The 22,129-nt window shown below is 40.6% G+C and overlaps 1 protein-coding gene across 1 annotated transcript; it reads right to left on the minus strand.

Annotated features, from left to right (window-relative positions):
* Positions 1–13,032: 13,032 nt before the first annotated feature.
* Positions 13,033–21,686, minus strand: LOC144249397 (antigen-presenting glycoprotein CD1d-like). The gene is made up of 6 exons (XM_077791619.1): positions 21,626–21,686; positions 21,067–21,333; positions 20,527–20,796; positions 19,768–20,046; positions 13,150–13,252; positions 13,033–13,054 (listed from the first exon to the last, which is right to left on the minus strand). The coding sequence occupies exons 1-6, from the start codon at positions 21,684–21,686 to the stop codon at positions 13,033–13,035; spliced, it is 1,002 nt and encodes a 333-aa protein (XP_077647745.1).
* Positions 21,687–22,129: the final 443 nt, after the last annotated feature.

Genomic DNA, 22,129 nt, shown 5'->3' on the forward strand with positions numbered 1-22,129 from the left:
ACAAGTAGGTATTCTTAAGACTCATACATTGAGGTTTTGATTACATGATCTATATGTCATACTCTGCATCAAACCCTCAATGTGACACCAGTGTAGTAATGTTTAAATTCATAAGCAGAACAATGAAAACTCCCCAGGGGTACATTATAAGACATTTTTCATCAAAAATAAATCAGAAAAGGAAATGACTCTTCTGGGTAATTGTTAACCCGTCCAATCACAGTCACAAAGCAGGACTCAACCACCCTCTTAGATCATGTCCCTGTACTACAAAGAGTTCACTCAGTTTGGGGAACTTGGTCCCATTTGCTCCCCTCACCAGCTTCCTGTTATAACCACTCTGACCTCAGGCTCTGAGGTCAATTTCTCAGGGGAGTCTTCTGAGCCTCCCAGACTGTGAACAAAGGCAGAGAACTGGGCCAGCCCCACCTGCACCCCTTGCTCACTAACTTACTTTGCAAACCTTTCCTCCCAGCACCTGCAGAGCCTGTCATTATAGAAACATTCCTGTGTGTGTCTCTTTCTGTGTGCTCTTGTCAATCAGCTGGAGGGACAGCACATGTAAGGATCACATCTCTAGCTCCACTTCCTCCCATCTGACCACATGAATACTTCCCTTCCTCCCATACCCCTGTGTCCCTAGAGAACAAGCATCTGCCCCTCACCCTTAGCAGGGATCCTGGAGATCGCCCTAACCCACCTACCTTACTATAAGGAATGTCCCAAAACAGTTTGAAAGAACACAGAAAACTTATTTGGGTAACAAATAAAGGACTGAGAGATTAAATGAGAGTTCAAAATAGCCCAAATAGTGGATGGGAAGGAAACTGTGGGCATAGACTTGAAAAGAAAAGTACTGGAGACTAAATTGGAGCAAATTATATTCCATCCTTGTATAATTATATCAAAATAAACCCCAATAGAATGTATAAGAGTAATGCAGTAATGAAAAGATTAGAAAAGAAATGGACTTAATCTGTGTATTAGAGGTTATTTCATAAAACTGCAAAGAATAATGAATAGCTGAGCTGGGTATCCATCTAGAAAATGAAGCAATATTGGAAGTTCAGTCCACATGGAGCTGCCCTGTACCTCCCTCCACCATGATTTCATTGTATATTCTGAGCCCCTGCAGAAAGCATCTCTGAAGAGGTCGCAGCAAGGGCAGGACTTTCCCTCTGGTCCTAGCCAAACCTCTAATGGCATCACTGGACTTGGTACTTCCCTCCATTCCTCCTTTCACTTTACTTGGTTCAACTTACTTTACTTTGTCTTATCTACTGTTTAATTTTTTATTAGTGCATTATAGGTATACATAAATGTGAAATTCACTGTGGTACATTCACTCCTATACACAGAATCATTGATCAGTTTCATTCCACCATTCTTCACATTTTCTGCCTCTACTCCCACCCTCTCCTCCAACCTCTATCTCTACTCTATTGATCTCTCTTCTGTTCTGATGGGATTCCTCCTCCCCTTCCCCCCCCTTATTTTGGTCTAGCTTCTGCATAAGAAAGAAAACACTTGATTCATGACTCTATTGGGTCTGGCTTATTTCACTTAGCCTGATCCTCTCTGGTTCCAGTAATTTACTGGCAAAAGCGATGACTTCATTCTTCTTTATGGCTGAGTAAAGCTCCACTGTGCACATGTACCATGCTTTCTTTAACCATTCATCTGCTGACAGGCATCTGGGCTGGTTCCATAACTTGACTGGTGTGGATTGCACTGCTATAAACATCGATGTGGCTGTATTGTGATGGTAGGATGACCTTACATCTTTACAATATGTGCCAAGGAGCTGCTGAGATCTATTTCTTAGTTTTATATTGTACTCCTTAATTCGACTATTGGTCCATTCCTATCTTATTACCATAATGTTTTGATATGGTGGCCTCTGGGTTTAGTATTTTGAATGGCAGACACTCTGACCCCATCATTACATTTTTTTTCCTATTTTGGAGCCATTTTAATGCTACTTAAAATTTTAGTTAATTGAAAAATTGGGGAGCTGATTAACATTTTGTTACATTAAGTGTTCTGAACCAAGAAAGGAATACATCTTTTCACTAATTCAAAATGGTTTTTGTCCTTCAGAGAACTATACAGTTTTTTATATGTGTCTGTACTATTCATGTGAAATATATTCCTAAGTATGCTCTTTCTCTTTTTGGATTTTGAATACATCACTTATTCCCATTTTCATTTCTAGTTGGTTGTAGTTAACACATGCTTTCTTTTGAATGTGTTTACCTTTTTTACTTGAATAAACACCTTTATAAATTCTAACAAATGTTCTTTCAAACATGGTTGTTTGTTTCTTCTAGGTACATAGTCATATCATTGGTGAAAAGGATTGAATTCATCTCTTCCCCTGTGGGTCCCTCTGCCTCAGCAGCTGCTCTTGGTCCAACAGAAGGGTGCACCTCCTGAGTCCCCAGATTCTTCAAAGTCAGAGGGAAATGTCAACTGTCACATTCTGTGCAAGCTGATGCCCTTGTTTAGGATTAGGCCACAAAACCTGCATTTTTTCTATTTTTAGTTATACATGGCAGTAGAATGTATTTTGGCAGAATATACATACATAGAGTATATCTTATTCTATTTAGGGTCTGCATTCTTGTGGTCATATACAGTGAGAAAATACAAGGCTAGGAAAGTTATGACCAATTAATTGTACTCTTTCCTATTCCCCTCTCCCCTCCCTTCCTTCATTTCACTTTGTCTAATCTAATGGACTTTTATTCTTCTCCTTCCCACCCTCTCTTGTTGTGAGTTAGTATCCACAAATTAAAGATGATATTCAGCCTTTGGTTTGGGGGGGATTGGCTTATTTCACTCAGCATGGTATTCTCTAATTAATTACCATCAATTTACCAGAAAATGCCATAATTTCATTTTCTTTATGGCTGAATAATATTCATATTTTGAGGGCTATGTTAAATAGGGGTTGTGGAAGAGGTCATCCCTGTCTAGTTCCAGTTTAGGGAGAGAATACTTTCAGTTTTTCTCCATTTGGATTGATTTTGGCCTCAGGTTTAAAATATTTAATTTTCACAATGTTGAGATGTTCCTGTTATCCCTAGTTTTTCTAGTGTTTGAACACGAAGGGGTGCTGTATTTTGTCAAATGCCTTTTCTGTATCTCTTCACATGATCATATGATTCTTTAAGTCTATTGATGTGATTAATTTTGTTTATTGAGTTTTGTATATTGAACAAATCTTGCATCCCTGGGATGAACCCCCACTTGACTGTGGTTGGGTCTTTTACATATGCTACAAAACCTTCATTATCTGGGGCAGGTTCCCCTTGATCATGGTGGTAAGAAATTAATTCAACTTCCTGCTTCCTGCCTGGAGATAAGGGAGAAAGCCACCTTCTTCTCTTAGAACCCAAAACATCTCTTTTGCAACTACACAAACCAAGCTAGTCTGGAAAAATTATTTCTCACTTCTTGTTTCTTCAAGACTTTCCGTCCATGCCTTTATGTCTCATGTTCACTGCTTAGAGAAGCCCTAGAAAAAATAACAGAATGATTGGGAAGCTATCTCTCTTTTCTCTCCTGCCACAATCTTCCCCTGAAGCAAAGAGAAACATGTAGTTAACTTTCATGAATAAAGGGAAAGAAAGAAAAAATGCAAGGAAAGAAATAAAAGCATGTGCTAAAATGCCAAAATATTATCTAGCAACATGACTTTAGAATTTTCCAGAAGGGCAGGCATAAAAATTAAATGATAAATAAGCCAAGAAAACACAAACCATCCAACTGAAAAACGCCAACTTCCCAGGATCCATTTGATGAATGGCCAATCTCTGATGTCCACTTAACTGAAAACAGCACAAGAGAATTATGAACAGTGAGCACCAAGGCCCACACTTGCCTGCTTCCCTGTTCATAAAATAAAAATAATCACATTTAGTTTCTGCAAAAAGACAAAGAACAGTGAATGGGCATCCAGAAACTTCCAGTGATCCAGTCTAGAATCAGTAAATCCATTACTTTATTAAAGTATTAAGAAAAGCAGAGAAGGAATTGTATGTTCTCAAAAAAAAAATAATATTTATTGAAAAGCTGTGTTGGCCAGCTCTTTATGACTAAAATAACTAACAAGAACAACTTAGAAGAACAACAGTGTGTTTTGAACTTATGGTGTCAGAGGTTTCCCCCATGCTGTGATGATCCCATTTTGGGGGGCTTGAGGTGAAGTGGGACACCACAGAAGAATGAGGCAGGGGAGGAAAGCTGTGGGCTGGGGAGAGGCCACAAGCACTGCCATGGGCAAGGACAAAGGGGCACAGCTCAACACCTAGGGCCCCAGATGCCAAAGTGAAGCTTCAGGACTCAGGTGCCCAGCTGAGATTTGTTTTGGTCCCATCCTTCTATCCAGGCCCCTGTTCCTTGAGTTTGGAATGGGCACATTTACTCTGTGCCATTATGTCTTGGATAGATGTGATTTGCTCTTGTCCATTACTGGGCTCACAGGCAAAAGTTTCTCTGAGTCACAGATGAGACTTTGCACTTGGACTTTGGGGAAATGCTGGAACTCTTAAGACTATGGACACTCTTGGAGATGGATTCATGCATTTTGTGTTGTGAGATGGGCACATGCTTTGGGGGACCAGGGATGAATTATTACAGTTGTATATAAGGGGTCCCTCAAAACCTCTTGAATTAATGTTGGAATATTCAAAGGTGAAATGATTGCACTGTGAGAGCTCTAGCCTAATGGTCCTTCCTGGTTTGAATGGACTAACTGCCAGGTAGCTCTAGCCAGATGCCATGGCTGGAGGAGGTGGGTCAGTGAGGCCTGGAAGACTCTGAGTTTGCCTTGGACACTTACCCCCTCTCTCTCTGCTTCCTGACAGTCTGTGAGCTGAGCTGCTCTTCACCACCTCCTCTGGCCATGATGCTCTGCCTCACTTCAGGCCCAGATTCATGGAATCAGTCAACCATGGACGGAACCTCTGCAACCATAAGTGCACAATGAACTTTCCTGCTCTAGTCGGGTACTTTGATCAAAGCTATGAAAAGCTGACAAACACAAATACTTTTCAAAGTACATATTTTTGTGAGCTTTCAACAATCCTTGAGCAGCTTCTGGCTGTGAAGTATCATTTGCTCCTTCCTTATTTGATTTTTCTGCCTTTGATTTTCATCTGCCAATTGGAGTATTTTGGCAGATGCTTGGGGAACATTACCTGATGTTTTTTCTCAGTTTCGATGACCTGGAACTTTTCGTGTGGCCTTCCACCATTGCTCTCTAGATCCTATTGTCACTGACACCCTGGTGTCAATTCGTTGTTCATCTTCATGTCCTCTCACTGCCCTCAGCCCTCTGAGGGCTAAAGTATATCCTCACATAGGACAGAGCTACCTCCTGTTTGATTCTGTCAAGCACATCAAGGAAGCATTCAAATGTCCACCCTGTGGTCCAAAGATAAGCCACTGGACGTTACCATACTGAAAGCACCCTGTCTGCTTCTTAAAAGAAACTTATTCACATTAGCAGGTAAGGAGGAAATTGAAATAAGGGGACGTGTTCTTATTGTCATCTGCATTCACCAAACATTTTAGGAATCAATCAATATTGTCATTTCTGTGGAGTATGCAGGATCTCAGAGCATTTGACACTGAATCCATAAAAAGATTTCTACAATGGGCCTGTTGTTCAGGATAAGACAAAAAACACATGTACATATGTAACGGAAATATATAGTTTTAAAAGGTGGGTGAGATTTCTTTTATCTCATCATGAAAGATCAACTTGTATGGAGCATTCCATACCAAAATATATATATATATATATATATATATATTGGACGTTCGTCAACACTAGCATGAAGAAACTAATGTTTCCAAATATTGGGAAAAATACAAAGTGAGGACTGTGAACAAAATACAGGAACATATTTCAGATAATCACATAACTTTCCTTCCTCTTTCCACTTGGGGACAATTTTCAAATCACCTCACAAAGAACCCTGCCAGGGCTAGTTACTCTCACTAAGTTGGAAAGACAAAGATTTAAGTCCAGAGTCTCAGAGAGCTAGGTATAGTGTCAAGTGGTCTAACATGTTTACCATATTTGCAAGTGGGGCCTAAAAGCAAGAAGATCAACAATCTCTCTCTCTCTCTCTCTCTTTCTCTCTCTCTCTCTCTCTCCCTCCCTCCCTCCCTCCCTCCCTCCATACAAACACAGACACACACACACACACACACACACACACACTGAAACAATGAAAATAACTTGATAAGCAACAGTGATAAAGAAAAAATTTTTGAAGCCTTCAGGGTGAAATACACTTTATATATAGGGATGAAACGAGAACAGTTTGTAAGTAACAATGCAAGCCAGAAGTTAGATAAATAACACCTAAAAAGTGCTTTTAAAAACTCTCAAACCAGGATTCTATATCCAGCAAATATCTATAAAGACCTAAGATGAAAAACAAAGTATTTCAAAACTAAAAACTAAATGAATTTGCTGCCTGCACAGGTACATGAGAAATTCAAAAGGAATTTCTTCAACTTGAAGGAAAAGGGTGCTAGAGGAAATCTTGGACCTATAAAAACAAAGAAGAGTGTCAGAAATGGTAAATGTATCAGTAAATATTAAATATTTTTTCTTATTTTTTAAAATTTACTTTAAAGGTAACTATAAAGAGCAAGAACAAGAATAAGTACTGCAAATTAATTTCATATTTAAAAGGAAAATGTATGGCTGCCCCTCACATATGCAGATCTCTCAGCCCACTGCTGTGTGAACCTCCCAGCCCATAGACTCCCCATCTACCAACATAGGACTCCTCCAGCCACCTCCTCTTGGCACACTGCAGCTGCCCCCATAGGCCCCTCAACATGGTAACCTCCACCTTGAAACACCACACAGGGCCTGGAGGCAGGTGCCCAGAGCAGCACTGACTGCCACAGAGCTGTATCTCTGACAAGCGACCCAACACCATCCGACAGCCCACCCTCACTGCCTCATCTCTAAAAGCTTTTGCTTCCATCTTGGGACACTTCTGCTGCCATCTTGGGTTACCTCCCCTGCCACCATTGCTATTTTTAATTGGGGCAGCTTCCATCTGGGGACACCAGCTGGGGCCTAGAAGCCCAACATTAAGGCACCTATAGGTTTGCCACTGCCACCAGCTAGAGACACAGCCACTACCATCTAGGGACAACATCCAGGGTATGGATGACCACCACCAAGGGGCTTGCAGCCTTGATTACATGTGAGATCTCTAGACCATCTTGCTGCAGAGTCAGAAGAAGGCTTTTCACAAGGTTGATAGTGTGGAAGAGAGTGTGAGGACATCTTGATCCGGGCTCACCACCCAACCAGCCCAGCACCCACAGGGTTCTCAAGGCCAACTCCAGCAGCACTTGCTGGGACCCAACACCAGCCCAGTACCCAGCTCATTGCCCAATCCAGCATCCACTGACCACCTGGTCCTACTGGTTTGGCAATCAAAAGGGCCCTCTGGCTCTCCAATCCCCAGTCTTCCAGCCCTCTAGCCACCAACCTGGCTCAGCACTTGCAGCTACATGGGTGGCCTGCTGCTCTCAGTGCCTGGTCCTCATCTGCACAATACAGAACAGCTCTCCACAACAGGCACACTGATGCTGGTGCTCAGCCCTGAGGACCTCCAGAGAGAGATTCCAGATTAGGAAGTCAAAACCATAGGGTGAGAGAGATACAGTTTAGAAACTAAATTACAGACCAGGAATTGAGGGGTCCACAAGTTAAGACCAGGCTCCTACAACATACAAGTGGACCCCCAAGGAGATCCCTGGGCTTCAGTATTCCAACAGGGACTAGCAATTGCTATGCCCTATCTCCAGGAGTTCCACATCCAAGACTAACCCTCCCAAACCTAGTAACCTTCATTTCAAGAAAGAGATTCTGAAAGAAATACAAACAGAAATACTCAAAATGAAGGAAACAATAAACCAAATTAAAAATTCCATACAAATCATCACCAACAGGCTTAGAAGATAGAACCTCAGACAATAAGAACATAATATATAATCTTGAACATAAACTTGACAATGCAGTGAACATGGTAAGATATGATGATCAGAAACTCTAAGAATTATAGGATAACACAAAAACACCAAATTTAAGATTCACTGGAATAACAAAAGGCACAGAGATACAAACCAAGGATTTCAATGAAATAATACCAGAAAATTTCCTAAACCTGAAAAATGAAATGGAAAATCAAATACAAGATGCTTACATGATGCCAAATGTACAAAATTGTAACAGATCCACACTCAGGCACGTTATAATAAAAATACCTAGCATACATAATAAGGAGAGAATTTTAAAATAAAAATGCCTAGCCTACAAAATAAGGAGAGAATTTTAACAGCCACAAAAGAAAAGTACCAGATTGTATAAAGAAGGAAACCAATTTGGGTCTCAGTACATTTCTCAACCCAGACCCTCAGAGCTAGGAAAACCTGGAACAACATATACCAAGCTCTGAAAGAAAATGTGTGCCAACCAACAATCTTATATCCAGCAAAATTAGCTACAGATTTGATGATAAAATAAAAGCCTTACATGATAAACAAAAGTTAAAATAATTTACATCTAGAAAACCGGTACTACAGAATATTCTCAGCAAAATATTCCATGAGAAGGAATGAAAATCAGCAAAAGGTAGAACTACATTGGAAAAGTTAATTAAAGGAAAACCCAAGTCACCTTAAAAAAAATAGAAATAAACCAAAATGAATTCATATCATAGCTCAATAATAACCCTGAATGTTAATTGCCTAAACTCATTAATCAAAAGATATAGTCTGGCAGATTGGGTTTTTTAAAATGACCCCAAAATATGCTGCCTTCAAGAGACTCCTCTCATAGGAAAAGATATCCACAGACTAAAGGTGAAAGGATGGGAAAAAACATATCACCCACACGGACTGCGTAAACTAGCAGAGGTTTCCATCCTCATATCAGATAAAGTGGACTTCCAGCCATAGTTCATCAGAAGAGATAAATAAGGACACTTCACTCTGCTTAAGGGAACCATACATCAACAAAACATAACAATCATAAATATGTATACCTCCAGCAATGGAGCATCTATGTACATTAAACAAACCCTTCTCAATTTCAAAAATCAAATAGACCACAACACAATAATACTGGATGACTTCAACACACTTCTCTCACCACTAGATAGATCTTCCAAACAAAAACTAAACAAAGAAACTACAGAAAATATCCATCAATAAGAAAATGCACTTTATGTCAGCAACACATGGATCATTATCTAAAATAGAACATATGTTATGCCACAAAGCATATCTCATCAAATACATAAAAATAGAGATACTATCCTGCATTGTATAAAATTTCATAATAGAATGAAATTTGAAATCAATATTAAAATTTAAAAAATAGAAACTACTCTAACACTTGGAGACTAAATAATACACTCTCGAATAACAAGTGGATAGCAGAAGATATCATGAAGGAGATTAAAAAAAAACAACTCTTAGAAGTAAATGAGAACAATGATACAACATAAGAAAATCTCTGGGACTTATGAAGGCAGTGCTAAAAGGTAAGTTCACTGCATTGAGCTCATTTATTAAAGAATAAAAGTCAACAAATAAATAACCTGACATTACATTTCAAAGCCCTAGAAAAAGAACAAATCAACACAAAAAGTAGTAGAAGACAGGAAATAATTAAAATCAGAACTGAAATAAATAAAGTTGAAATAAAAGAAACAATTCAAAAAGTTGACAAAACAAAAAATTGTTTCTTTGAAAAAATAGATAAAATTGATAAATCATGAGCCATGCTAATGAAGAAGAGAGAGAAAACTGAAATTACTTAAATTCATGAGGAAAACAAAATATAAAAAAGGAAATATCATGGATATAACGATTGAAATACAGAAGATAAATTAGAAACCATTTTGAAAGTTTACACTCCAGGAAAATAGAAAATATCAAAGATATCAACAAATTTCTAGAGACATATGGTATGGACAAACTGAGTCAGGACACACACAATTTAAACAGATCAGTTTCAAGCAATGAAACACAAGATGCCATCAAAAGCCTGCCAACCAAGAAAAACCCAGGAACCGCTGGATACACAGCTGAGTTCTGCAAGAGCTTCAAAGAAGAATTAATTCCAATACTCCTCAAATTACTCTTGAAATAGAAAAAAAGGGACCCCTTCCAAACTCATTCTATTAGGCTAGTATCACCCTGATGCAAAAAAAACAGACAAAGTCATATCAAGGAAATAATACATCAGACCAATAGCCCTGATGAACATAAATGCAAAAATTCTCAATATTTCTGGCTAATCTCATACAAAACACATTTAAAAGATAGTGCACCATGATCAAGTGGGATTCATTCCAGTGATGCAAAGTTGGTTCAACATATGGAAATCAATAAATGTAATTTATCACATCAACAGACAAGAATCATAGGATCATCTCAATAGATACAGACACACATTTCACAAAATACAGCACCTCTTGTGTTCAAAATAGTAGAAAAACAAGGGTAACAGGAACTTATCTCAACACTGTAAAAATTATTTATGCTAAGTCCAAGGCCAACATCATTTTAAACGAAAAAAAATTAAAAGGATTCCCTCTAAAAACTGGAACAAGACAGGGATGCTCTCTTTCACCAATTCTATTCAACATAGTCCTTGAAACTCTAGCCAGAGCAATTAGACAGAAGAAGAAATTAAAGGGATATGAATAGGAAAAGAAGCACTCAAACTATCACTATTTGCCAACAACATGATTCTCAATTTAGAGGATCTAAAAAACTCCACCAGAAAACTTCCAGGTCTAATAAATGAATTCAGCAAAGTAGCAGATATCCTTCAACAGATGAATGGATAAAGAAACTGTGGTATATATACACAAAGGAATATTACTCAGCATTAAAAGAGAATAAAATTATGGCATTTTCAGGTAAATGGATGGAGTTGGAGAATATCATGTTAAGTGAAGAAAGCCAATCCCAAGAAACCAAAGGTCCAATGTTCTTTCTGATATGTGGATGCTGATTCCTAATGGGGGTTGGGGGAACATGGGAGGAACTTTAGATAGGGCAAAGGGGAGAGAATGGAAGGGAGGAGTCATTGGGGTGAGAAATATGGTGGAATAAGATGGACATCATTATCCTAAGTACATGTCCGAAGACACGAATGGTGTGACTCTACTTTGCGTACAGCAAGGTAAATGAAAAATTGTCTCTATATGTGTACTATGAATTGAAATGCATTCTGATACCATATATAACAAATTAAGGTAAATAAATAAATTTTTAAGATAACAAATGTAGCCTGTGATACAACCAAAAAAATATACTGAGTGCTGGAGCGCTGATGTACTTATAAATACATAGCCAAAAAGCTACACTTGGTTATAAATAAAATCCTAAAAAAGAACAAGAAATGTGGGGCAAGCAAGTAAAGATTGGCAAGACAGCAGACTTAAACCATACCCCATATTAAATTGCTTTAATATAAGAAAAATCACATACAAATGGTGAAAACAATGACTTAAAAATCAGATTGTCATATAGAATAAAAAGGTAAAATACAACTATCTGCAGTCTACAGAAAACACACTTTAAGAACAAAGACAGCAGTACTATGAATCTGACATGACTTTCCCATTTTTATACATATGATTAAATGACCAATGTAACCCCACATCATATACAACCACAATAATGGGATCCTAAGTGGAAAACCATACAAAATATATTTGGGGAATCAAAGAGAAAGCCAGTAACTAAAATACCCATAAAATCCAGCAAACATTTGGTAATTATACAATATATTTTTAAATAACTAATAGATTAAAAAATGAAACACATTAACTATTCAGTTTTACAGTTCCACTTCTCAGGATTTACTTGAGATAAGGAAAACCAAGGGCACCCAAGGACTCTGTGAAAATGTTCAGAGCAGCTTCATTCCTGAAGGCACAGCATTATAAATCACCAAAGTTTATAATTCCTTTAATACGTATGTGGGAAGGAACTATTGATAAAGGGAACATGGATGAGTCTCAACACACATTGTGTCATGTGAAGAACAGAAATATTCCATTTCATTTATAAAAAAATTCTCAGACTGGTAAAACAAAAAGAAGTAGAATGTAGATCAACACAAACTCATGCTAGTATTAACAAGGAGAAATCACAGACTTTGGGAAACTGAAAAGTTTCTGTGAACTCTGAAAAGATGGGAAAGTAGTTACATGGGTGTAGATATTAGTATAATTTGTTGAACTATAGGAACCCCTTCTTGTATTCAAATTATACTTTAAGTTTATTTTATTCAAGTTTCTTTGTTTGTTAGCAATACTAATAAGATTTTATAAGGAGGGTGCTCAGGAGAACAGATATAGGTCAGTTCTTCATGATTCATAAAATTTTTCGTAGTAAATGGGTGTTGAAAATGGATCTTGAAGAAGGGAAAAGAGACATGATCTGGGTGCACCCGAGAAGGGACCAGTCAGCAATGCTTATTTATCACAAAGAATATTTTTTCCAAAGACAAGTTAGCTTTTTAAAACATCTGTCACATAAAATTCTAGATTTCCAGTTTTCGGGAGAAACATAGGCTGCAATCAGGCCAGAGTTTGACTGGGCCCTTGACAGCTGGCCACTGCAGCTACCACCTTTGCAAAGGACATGTTTTTCCAGCTCAGGGCAGACCCTGTCACTCCATGGCCAACAAGGGCACTGCTACCCCAGCCCTTACCTGCTCATTGCTAGCAGGTCATCAGAGGAGTTGGCACTCCTCTTTGCACAGAAACACTTGGGCTTAAAAACTTGTCATACAAGGGAAGGGACTTGAACTCTTTAGATAAACATTAAAAGAATGTGGATGACCTTTTTCTTTTTTACTTCTCCAGGTTGACTCTCAATTCATTCTCCATTCCTAAGCAGGCAAAGACTGCAGTTCTGGGGACTTGAGGTCTTGGGCTCCAGACAGGCAGGTGACCAAAAGACTCACAAGATGTCTTCATAGGAGCTGAGGGAATAGAAAGGGAGATACCATTCGGAAAACAGCAACAGGGGGTGGAGGAGAGAGAGCTAGGGAAGAAGCAGATAGAAAGGGAGACTCACCAGTGTCTCCTGATCCAATAGAAGCCTAGAATGAGCACAAAGACTAGCACCAGGCAAGCCAGTACTGCCAGGATGACCAAGCCCACAGAGGTATGGCTCCCACCTGCAGGGGGACACAGGATGTGTGTCAGCCCAGGACGCTGCCCTGTATCAAGTTCCCTAGTCTAGCACATGTGAGGGGCCAGGTGATGCCTTTTCCCTCCCCCTCTTAGAGCATCAACTTCTATTCCTCAGAAGTTTAGACTCCCTACCTTTTTACAGGGTCTAGGCACATCCACTACAGTTCATTTCACTATATAATAATGTAGCATACAGGTGAAGCTGTGTAGCCAGGCAGACCTGAATCTATATCCAGCTCTTCCACCTTCTGTGAGACTCTGGGTACATAACCTATCTCAGCCTCAATTTGTAAAATAGAATAGCAGTTAATGCTTCAAAGGAAAGTGGTGATGCTCAGGTAAAGTACTGGATGCAGAGTGGCCATGTCCTCACCTAGGAAGGCCACAGCCGAGTTGGGATGACTCCTGGCATTTTTGCCAGAAGTAGTGGTGGAGAGGTGACGCTAGTGAGCCATTAAGATGATGACTTTTCTGTTCTCACGGAGTCCCACTTGAGCTCTTGGGGTATTCCCTGAGAGTTCCCATTATTTGGGGAAGTGCCAGAGGAGGGATTTTCCGCTTGCTGGTTCCTGGAGAGGGCTCGTGGTGTTCAGGGGAGTTCCCGGGAGCGTGTGTGGAGTGTGCTGGTAGAGTTCAGAAATAAAGTTTGTTCCTGCTTCAGTGGCTCATGATTTGTACCCAGCCAGACTCGGCACTTTGCGACCTGTATGGGGAACGCCTGAAGCTTGGAGGTAAGTGAAATTGTTCACCCCTGAGGGAAGGCGAGAGAATGGGTGACCATTTCAAAAAACAATGTGTTCTTCTTTAGATTTGTTTTGTTTTTGTTACAAGCTGCCTATCCCTAGAACTTTCTCAGGCAAACTGGGAAAAATGGTTGGCTAAAGGTTTGAAGTTGTTCACCCCTGAGAAAGAGATAGAAATAGACCACAGATGCACATGTCAGGAAAACAGAAAAATTGATACGATTTTTTGTTCCGTTTTTGTTTCATTCTGTTTTGGTTTTGTTTTGTGTTATCTTGTTGGGTTGTGTTATCTTTATATTAGATTAGAAATTACTAAAAAACAAACTGAAAGAGTGTTAAGTAAATTGTTAGAGGTTCAGACCATGGAGAAAGACATTTTAGATCAACAAAAGTGAAGGTCTCTCGAGCTAGTCAGACAGAGGAAGAAAATTTAAAGGAAAAGGGGCTATTAGGGGAAAAGCTCCAACAGGATGCCGCTACTAACACCATTCTATCACCAGAGGTTGTAATTCAACCAACAGCTACACCTATGGAGACAGCTGAGTGGCCCTCAACCCAAGTAGTTGATAGATGGGATCCTGAGACAGGACCTCAAAGATTAGTATGCCCTGTACTTGAGCAGGCAGAAGCACAGCGAATTCACCATGCTTTAGATTTCAAAACAGTGAAGCAGTTAAAGGAGGCTGTAACAACCTTAAGTCCCCAAGCACCCTTCACTGTAAGCATGGTCGAATCCATTACCAACTTGGACATGATGCCAGCAGACTAGGCTAGCATGTGTTAACCTGTGCTAAATGGAGTACAATATTTTTTATGGAAGGTTGCCAATGAGGAATTTTGCATGGAGACGGCTAGGTGAAATGCAGCAGCTGGTTACCCTCAAAGAAATCTAGATATGTTGTTAGGAAAAGGACCTTATGAGGGTCAATGGCAACAAATTGAATATGATCCTGCTATATATTCACAAATTGCTGCAGATGCAGTTAGGGCATGGAAGACTTTACAAAGACATGCAGATTTACAAGGTCAATTATCTAAGGTAATACAGGGAGCTAATGAACCTTACGCTGAATTTGTAGATAGGCTTATTCAAACAGCTACCAGAGTTTTGGGGGATACAGAACAAGCAATGCCATTAATAAAACAACTGGCTTATGAGCAAGCAAATTGTTGGTGCAGAGAGGTCATTAGACCATGGAAACATGGAGATTTAAACACATATATCAAATTATGTAGAGACATTAATGAACAAGGGCAAGTCTTGGCAGCTGCAATACAACAGGCTTTAGATGCCAGGACAAAACATGCTACAATTGTGAACAAACAGGACATTTTTAAAGGAATTTCCCCATAGGAGGAGGGTTTAACAAAGCTAGGTATCAAAGTGGTAGAATACTGGGTGTTTGCCCACGATGCCATAGAGGGAGACATTGGGCTAATGAATGCCATTCTCAAACCACCATAGAGGGTTCTCCGTTATCAAAAAAAGGACAAGGACCAGGTGTTTACCCATGATATCATGGAGAAAGGCATCAGGCTCCATTGACAAAAAACGGAAAGGGGGGCCCAATGCTCCAGGGCCCAGGACCACAAATATATGAGGCACTGGAGGAACTCAGAAACACAATGGAGGATCCCAGCATCACCATCAGGGTAGTGCCCAGGACACATTATCCATCAGATCTCTCATCAGATGAACCAGAGGGAGTGCAGGGTTGGACATCTGCACTTCCACCAGAGCAGTACTAACTCCAGAGATGGGAGTTCAAATAATTCCCACTGGAGTAAAAGGACCTCTTCCCCAAGGAACAGTAGCCTTATTGTTAGGACGCAGTTCTTCTACTCTAAAAGGACTTATGATAAGTCCTGGGGTAACTGATCCCGATTATGAAGGTAAAATAAAAATTAGAGCTAGTTCTCCAAAGGGTATATCAGTAATTTCACCAGGAGATACAATAGCACAGTTATTAATAATACCCAGCCTGCATGATAAATTTCCCAGTAGTACTATAGAAAGAGGTTGCAGGGGATTAGGCTACACAGGTGTAGATTGGGCTATGCTGTCTTTAAATTTAGATTCTCGCCCAATGCTAAAACTAAATATTCAAGGACATTAATTTAATGGGCTACTGGATACAGGTGCAGACCTTAGCATCATATCTCATCAAGAATGGACAAAACATTGGCCATTACAACAAGCCACTCAAATGCTCCAAGGCCTAGTAGTGGTGACTAATCCCCATAGAAGTGCAATGGTATTAGATTGGAAGGATCCTGAAGGATGTGAAGGAACTATACAGTCATATGTATTGGATCATCTTCCTATAAATTTATGGGGACGAGATATCCTAGATCAATTAGGATTGACATTAACAAATAACATCAATCCAAATGTGCCCAATATTAGGGCTAGACAAGGTTTTAGGAAAGAAAAAAGATTAGGAGAACAAGAACAAGGTATAGCAGCACCAATACAAATAGATCAAGGAATAAATAGACACAGGTTGGGTTTTCAGAAGGGGCCATTGAGACAATCAAAATTACTTGGAAATCAGAAAGACCAGTATGGGTTCCTCAGTGGCCCCTGACTAAAGAAAAGATACAAGCAGCCCATGACCTGGTCAAACAACAATTAGTTGAGGGACATATACAACCTTCCATATCTCCCTATAATACTCCCATTTTTGTCATTAAAAAGAAATCTGGTAAACGGAGATTATTGCAAGACTTAAGAGCCATTAATAATGAGATGGTTATTATGGGACCTGCTCAATTGGGGATTCCTCAATTCTCTGCTTTGCCAAAAACCTGGTACGTTTTAGCTATAGATATTAAAGATTGTTTTTTTTAAATTCCAATTCATCCTGAGGATAGTCTATGTTTTGCATTTACTATCCCTGCACTAAATCATGAAGGTCCTGATCAGAGATATGAATGAAAAGTACTCCCTCAAGGGATGGCTAACAGCCCAACTATGTGTCAAATTTATGTTAACAAAGTAATCCAGCCACTTAGAAATCAAAATCCTGAACTACAAATATTTCACTATGTGGATGATGTATTATTAACACATAAAGATAAAAACACATTGCTAGAATGTTATGCCACACTTACAAATTTATTCATAAATTATAATCTAGGGATAGCAATAGATAAAGTACAATTAAATCTTCCAATTAATTATTTAGGAGTTCTATTATCCTCAACCATGGTCCGTCCACCAAAAATTCAAATATGAGTAAAACAATTCAAATCACTTAATTACTTTCAAAAGTTATTAGGATACATAAATTGGATAAGGCCTTATCTAGGCATACCAACAGGAGAGTAGGGACCTTTATTTGATATCCTAAAATGTCCATCAGATGAAAATTCACCTCGAATGTTAACGCCTGAAGCAAGAAAGGCATTAAAAAATATTGAAACATATATGGAAAATATCCGTTTGGATAGAATTGATATAAGTTTGCCTTTATTATTTATTGTAATACCAATGAAAAATATTCCTACAGGAGTATTTTGGCAAGAAGGTCCATTATTGTGGATACATTTATCTTATTCTCCTAACTCTATTCTTACTAGGTTTCCTGAGGCTGTAGGAAAATTGATACTCAAAGGAATAAAAGCAGCAACGGGAGTGTTTGGAATTTCTCCCAATAAAATTATTACTCCATATACTATGGATCAAATTGATGAATTAGCTATTGAGTTAAATACTTGGGCAATAATCATGTGCAAATCTAATGTTTCATTTGATAACCACTTACCACCTAATCCTTTATTGTCTTTTTGGTCTTCGTAGCCTGTAGTTTTTCCAAAAATGACAAGAAAAATACCTATCATGAATGCTCCAAATATATTCACTGATGGGTCAAATAATGGTACAGCAGCAGTAGTTACCCCTAATCAAATTTTTACATTTTTAGTACCCAAACAATCAGTTCAAAAGGTAGAGCTTAATGCAGTATTACAAGCGTTTGTGATGTTTAAAGTTTCTGTATTTAATTTATTTTGTGATAGTCAGTATATAGTTAATGCTATAGTATCCCTTGAAGATGCTGGTAGGATTTCCCTTTCCTCTACTGTTTTCCACTATACAAAGTCTAATCTGGGACAGAAAAGATCCATTCTTTATAGGACATATCAGAGCACATACAGGATTGCCTGGAGCCCTTAGTTTGGGCAATGATTTAGCAGATAAAACTACACATGACATACATATTTTTTCTACACTAGAAGAAGATACAAATTTTCATAAAAGGTTCCAGTCAATGCTAATACTTTACAAAAGCATTTTAAAATAACTAAGGAAAAAGCTAGACAAATAATAAAACAATGTCAAAATTGTGTGACCTTTTTACCACAAGTTAATCTTGGAGTCAATCCTAGAGGACTGATACCTAACCATATTTGGCAGATGGACGTCACACACTTGCCAGAATTTGGAAAATTAAAATATTTGCATGTTACAGTTGATACTTCTTCTGGATTTTTGATAGGCTCCCTTCATGCTGGAGAAAAAACTAAAGATATTATAGCTCATTGCTTACACAATTTTGCCACTATAGGCATTCCAAAACAGCTAAAAATGGATAATGGTCCTGGTTATACTTTTACCTGATTTAAACAATTTTGCTCATCATTTGGCACTACTCACATAACAGGAATTCAATACAATCCTCAGGGACAAGGCATAGTTGAAAGAGCTCATCAAACTATTAAAATGTACTTATTAAAACAAAAAGAGGGAATTGAAAATGGGTATCTATCCCCCAAAGACAAACTTAAAATAACCCTTTTTAGTCTAAACTTTTTAAATTTGGATTCATCAGGGCTTAGTGCTGTGGAAAGGCATATGTGTCCAAAAAATGTACATAAGCCTAAGGTACTTTGGAAGGATATTCTAACAGGACAATGGAAAGGTCCTGACCCAGAGATTGTCTGGAGTCGGGGTTCTGTTTGTGTGTTTCCACAGGGAGAACAACAGCCAATTTGGATTCCAGAGAGACTAACCAAAGTGATTTCTACAGACGAAAAAGATGATGATTTAACTCAAATCCATAACAGCTGATATCCAGAACTCAAAAGTCATCATCTTAATGGCTCGCTAGTGACACCTCTCAACCACTACTTCTGGCAAAAATGCCATGTGTCATCCCGACTCAGCTGTGGCCCTCAACAGTGATGCTCAGGTAAAGTACTAGATGCAGACAGGCCAGGTCCCCACCCAGGAAGCACTCAGTAAACCACAGCTCTCCTTGTTAACCTGCTTTTCATAAGTGCCTGATCCCCATTCTGCTGGGAAATGAATCCTCCAACAGTCTGTTTTCATTTTATATGCAGTGCTGCTGGTTGAATCCTAGAGTCTGGGAAAAACCACTGAACTGCATCCCTAGCCTTTACTCTTTGAGACAAGGTCTCCCTAATTTGGCTAGGTTGGCCACCTACTTGGAATTCTCCTGCATCAGCCTCCCCAGCAGCTGGGAATACAGATGAGTGCTGTCATGCCCAGCTTCCAAGGATTCATTAATTGCCAACAACTTCCAGATCTCTGAGATTATCAGTCCCATTTCATCTTGCATTTAATACATCAGATGTCAATCACATTTTAGTTTCCAGACTCTATTTTCCTCCTTTCTGTAATTGGAATCTCATATTCAGGCCCTGCTGTGTGCTAACCAACCTTTGCAAGTCCCTCCCTCTATGCTTGAGAACAACCTGTCTCCATTTCCAACACAGCCCCAACCCTTTCTCACCCCAGTAGAGGACGAGGTCCTGCCCTCCTAGGCTGCTGTGCTTCACCCTGCAGGCCAGGCCAGCTGCCTCCCCAGCTGCCACATCCAGGGTTGCTTGGAGATACCACGTCTCATCACCATTGGGCAGGATGTCACATCTCTGAGTGCCCAGCTGCTCCTGCTCACCTCGCATCCACATCACCCACACAGGCTGAGGGTAGAATCCAGACACATGGCACACCAGCAGCAGATTGCCTGGTCCAGGGCTAGGCCCACTGGACAGCCAGGCCTCGGGCTTCACTGTATGCAATAAGGGATAAGGAAATCATAAGGTGAGAACTTTGCAACAGAGGTCCCAGGCTTCCTCCAAGGTTCATGCTCCACAAATGTCCACTTCTGGAGGTGAAGTCTCCAGGTAGCTTTGATCCCTTTGTATCACCTTGCCCAGGAGACCCATCCCTGATCTCCTTCCCCTCCCCTGATCCCAGTGCCCTATAAATGCCTCACCTTCCTACTCTAACACCCTGAGCTCATCTGGAGCACACAGCATGTCTCAAACATTGTCTAAATCAATTCTGACCCACAGTCTTGATGTAATTCAACTCATGGAACCCAGCAGGTACTCAGTGATACTGGGTGATATGAACAAATACTCTCACACCTTATCCATCCCTTCTATGTCTTGCTCTTTGTCTGATGCTTAAAAGAAAGCAAACCCTTGGATGGCAAAACCTACTTGAAGCTTAAAAGTAGGATAGATGGAGAGGACAGAAGACTGACCTTGCTTCTCCAGTTCTGACTTCCCTGTCTCTAGGAGGCCATTCAGAAATTGGGGGCAGATGTCATTGAGGAGCCACTGCACTGTTTCCCTTGTCCCATCGTCCTGGTTGAGCACTTTGATGACCAAATCAACCCAATGTGGGGCCTGTGGAGCCGGCTCCCAAGCAGTTCCCTGGAAACTCAGGATATGTTCTCCTTGATATGCTACATGGAGAAAGACGTCCCCAGGGTGCACCTCACAGCCACCAGACAGCTGCAGCTCCATGGGATCTGTGAGAGAAACGTGCAAAACTCAAATGAGGTTTGAAAGGGATGAAGGAGAAGAGACTGGTACTGAGCTTACACGGGGGACCCACAGTGGAAGGAAAAGAGAGTGGGTGGCCTGATGCCTGAAACTGGGGCCCGGCCAGGCAGAAGTGCAAGTCCTCAGAGGGGGAATCTCATCCCACAATGAGACAATCTCATCCCACTCTCTCAGCAGGACTTCCATGTCCATTCTCTCACAGTGGCGCTTGCCCAGGATCCATCCGCTCAACTCACACTCTTTGGACAGCATTTTGGCGAATTCCTGTATGTCCCTGGTGAAGCTGCTTCGAAAAACCCGAAATATATTCTGCAGGTGGACCCACTGCTGGCTGTTGAAGGTGCCCTGGGCCCAGGGCTTCACAAAGCTGATGGTGTCAGAGGCATTGCTCCAACTGTGTGTCTCCAGCTCCCCCAACAGGATCAAGGCGTCAGTGTGCATCCAGCTGCTGTTAGTGAAGGAGGAGATCTGCAGATAGTGGAAGAGGACACTCCTTCGCAGGACTGGGAAAAACGAAGACTGGGTAAGTACACTGAATGCCCCACGGAGCAGAGAGCACAGGGAGAGGAAGGAACAACAGCAGAAGGTGAGTCCAGGAGGGTCAGCTGGGTGCGCTGACCCTGACCCGCACCACGCAGGGAGCCAGAGGCCTAGCCATCTCTGGTGCATCCATGCACTCCAGGCTCAGCTGCCCAGTGCTCATCCCAGCGCCCTGGGGAGCCTTTCCCTAAGTACGAAGCCCGCTCCCTCTCTTGGTTCTTTACCACCAGTACACGGGCACCCTGGGCCTCTCACCCTCAGTACTTCCCCTCGCCTGGGGGAGCACCCACAACAGCAGGAACCACCCGCACTCCATCAGCAGAGTCTGGGGACCTCCCAGGGTACGCCCTTCTGAGAAAGAGCTGCCCTCCACGCTCCGCCCCCAGCAGGCTTTTGTGCTCCGCTTTTGGCAGGGACCCAGCCAAGTCCCAGGCGCAGCTCAGGCAGCAGCTGCCCTGCACCTGATGGGGTGCATTTTACTCTTCTGCTAGTCTGTCCCCCTCGCCCCTAGCGGTTCCATCTGCAAGGAGTCCCGAAGCTGTTGCTCACTTCACTGGGTTTCAAAACCAACTCACTTTCTCAGGATCTGTCCCAATACAGAAGGAATAGGAAACAGCACATGCGAAATTTTACAACTGTTATCTAACTGTTAAAAGAGGACATTAAGTGCGTCTGTGTTACAACTGCGACAATGCCAAAAAAAAATAGGAAAGAATTTGGTTTAGCGGTGTGGGTCTCCAGGTGGAGAGACTATGGGTG

This window comes from Urocitellus parryii, chromosome 11 (assembly GCF_045843805.1).
Source record: "Urocitellus parryii isolate mUroPar1 chromosome 11, mUroPar1.hap1, whole genome shotgun sequence".
Taxonomy (NCBI): Eukaryota; Metazoa; Chordata; class Mammalia; order Rodentia; family Sciuridae; genus Urocitellus; species Urocitellus parryii.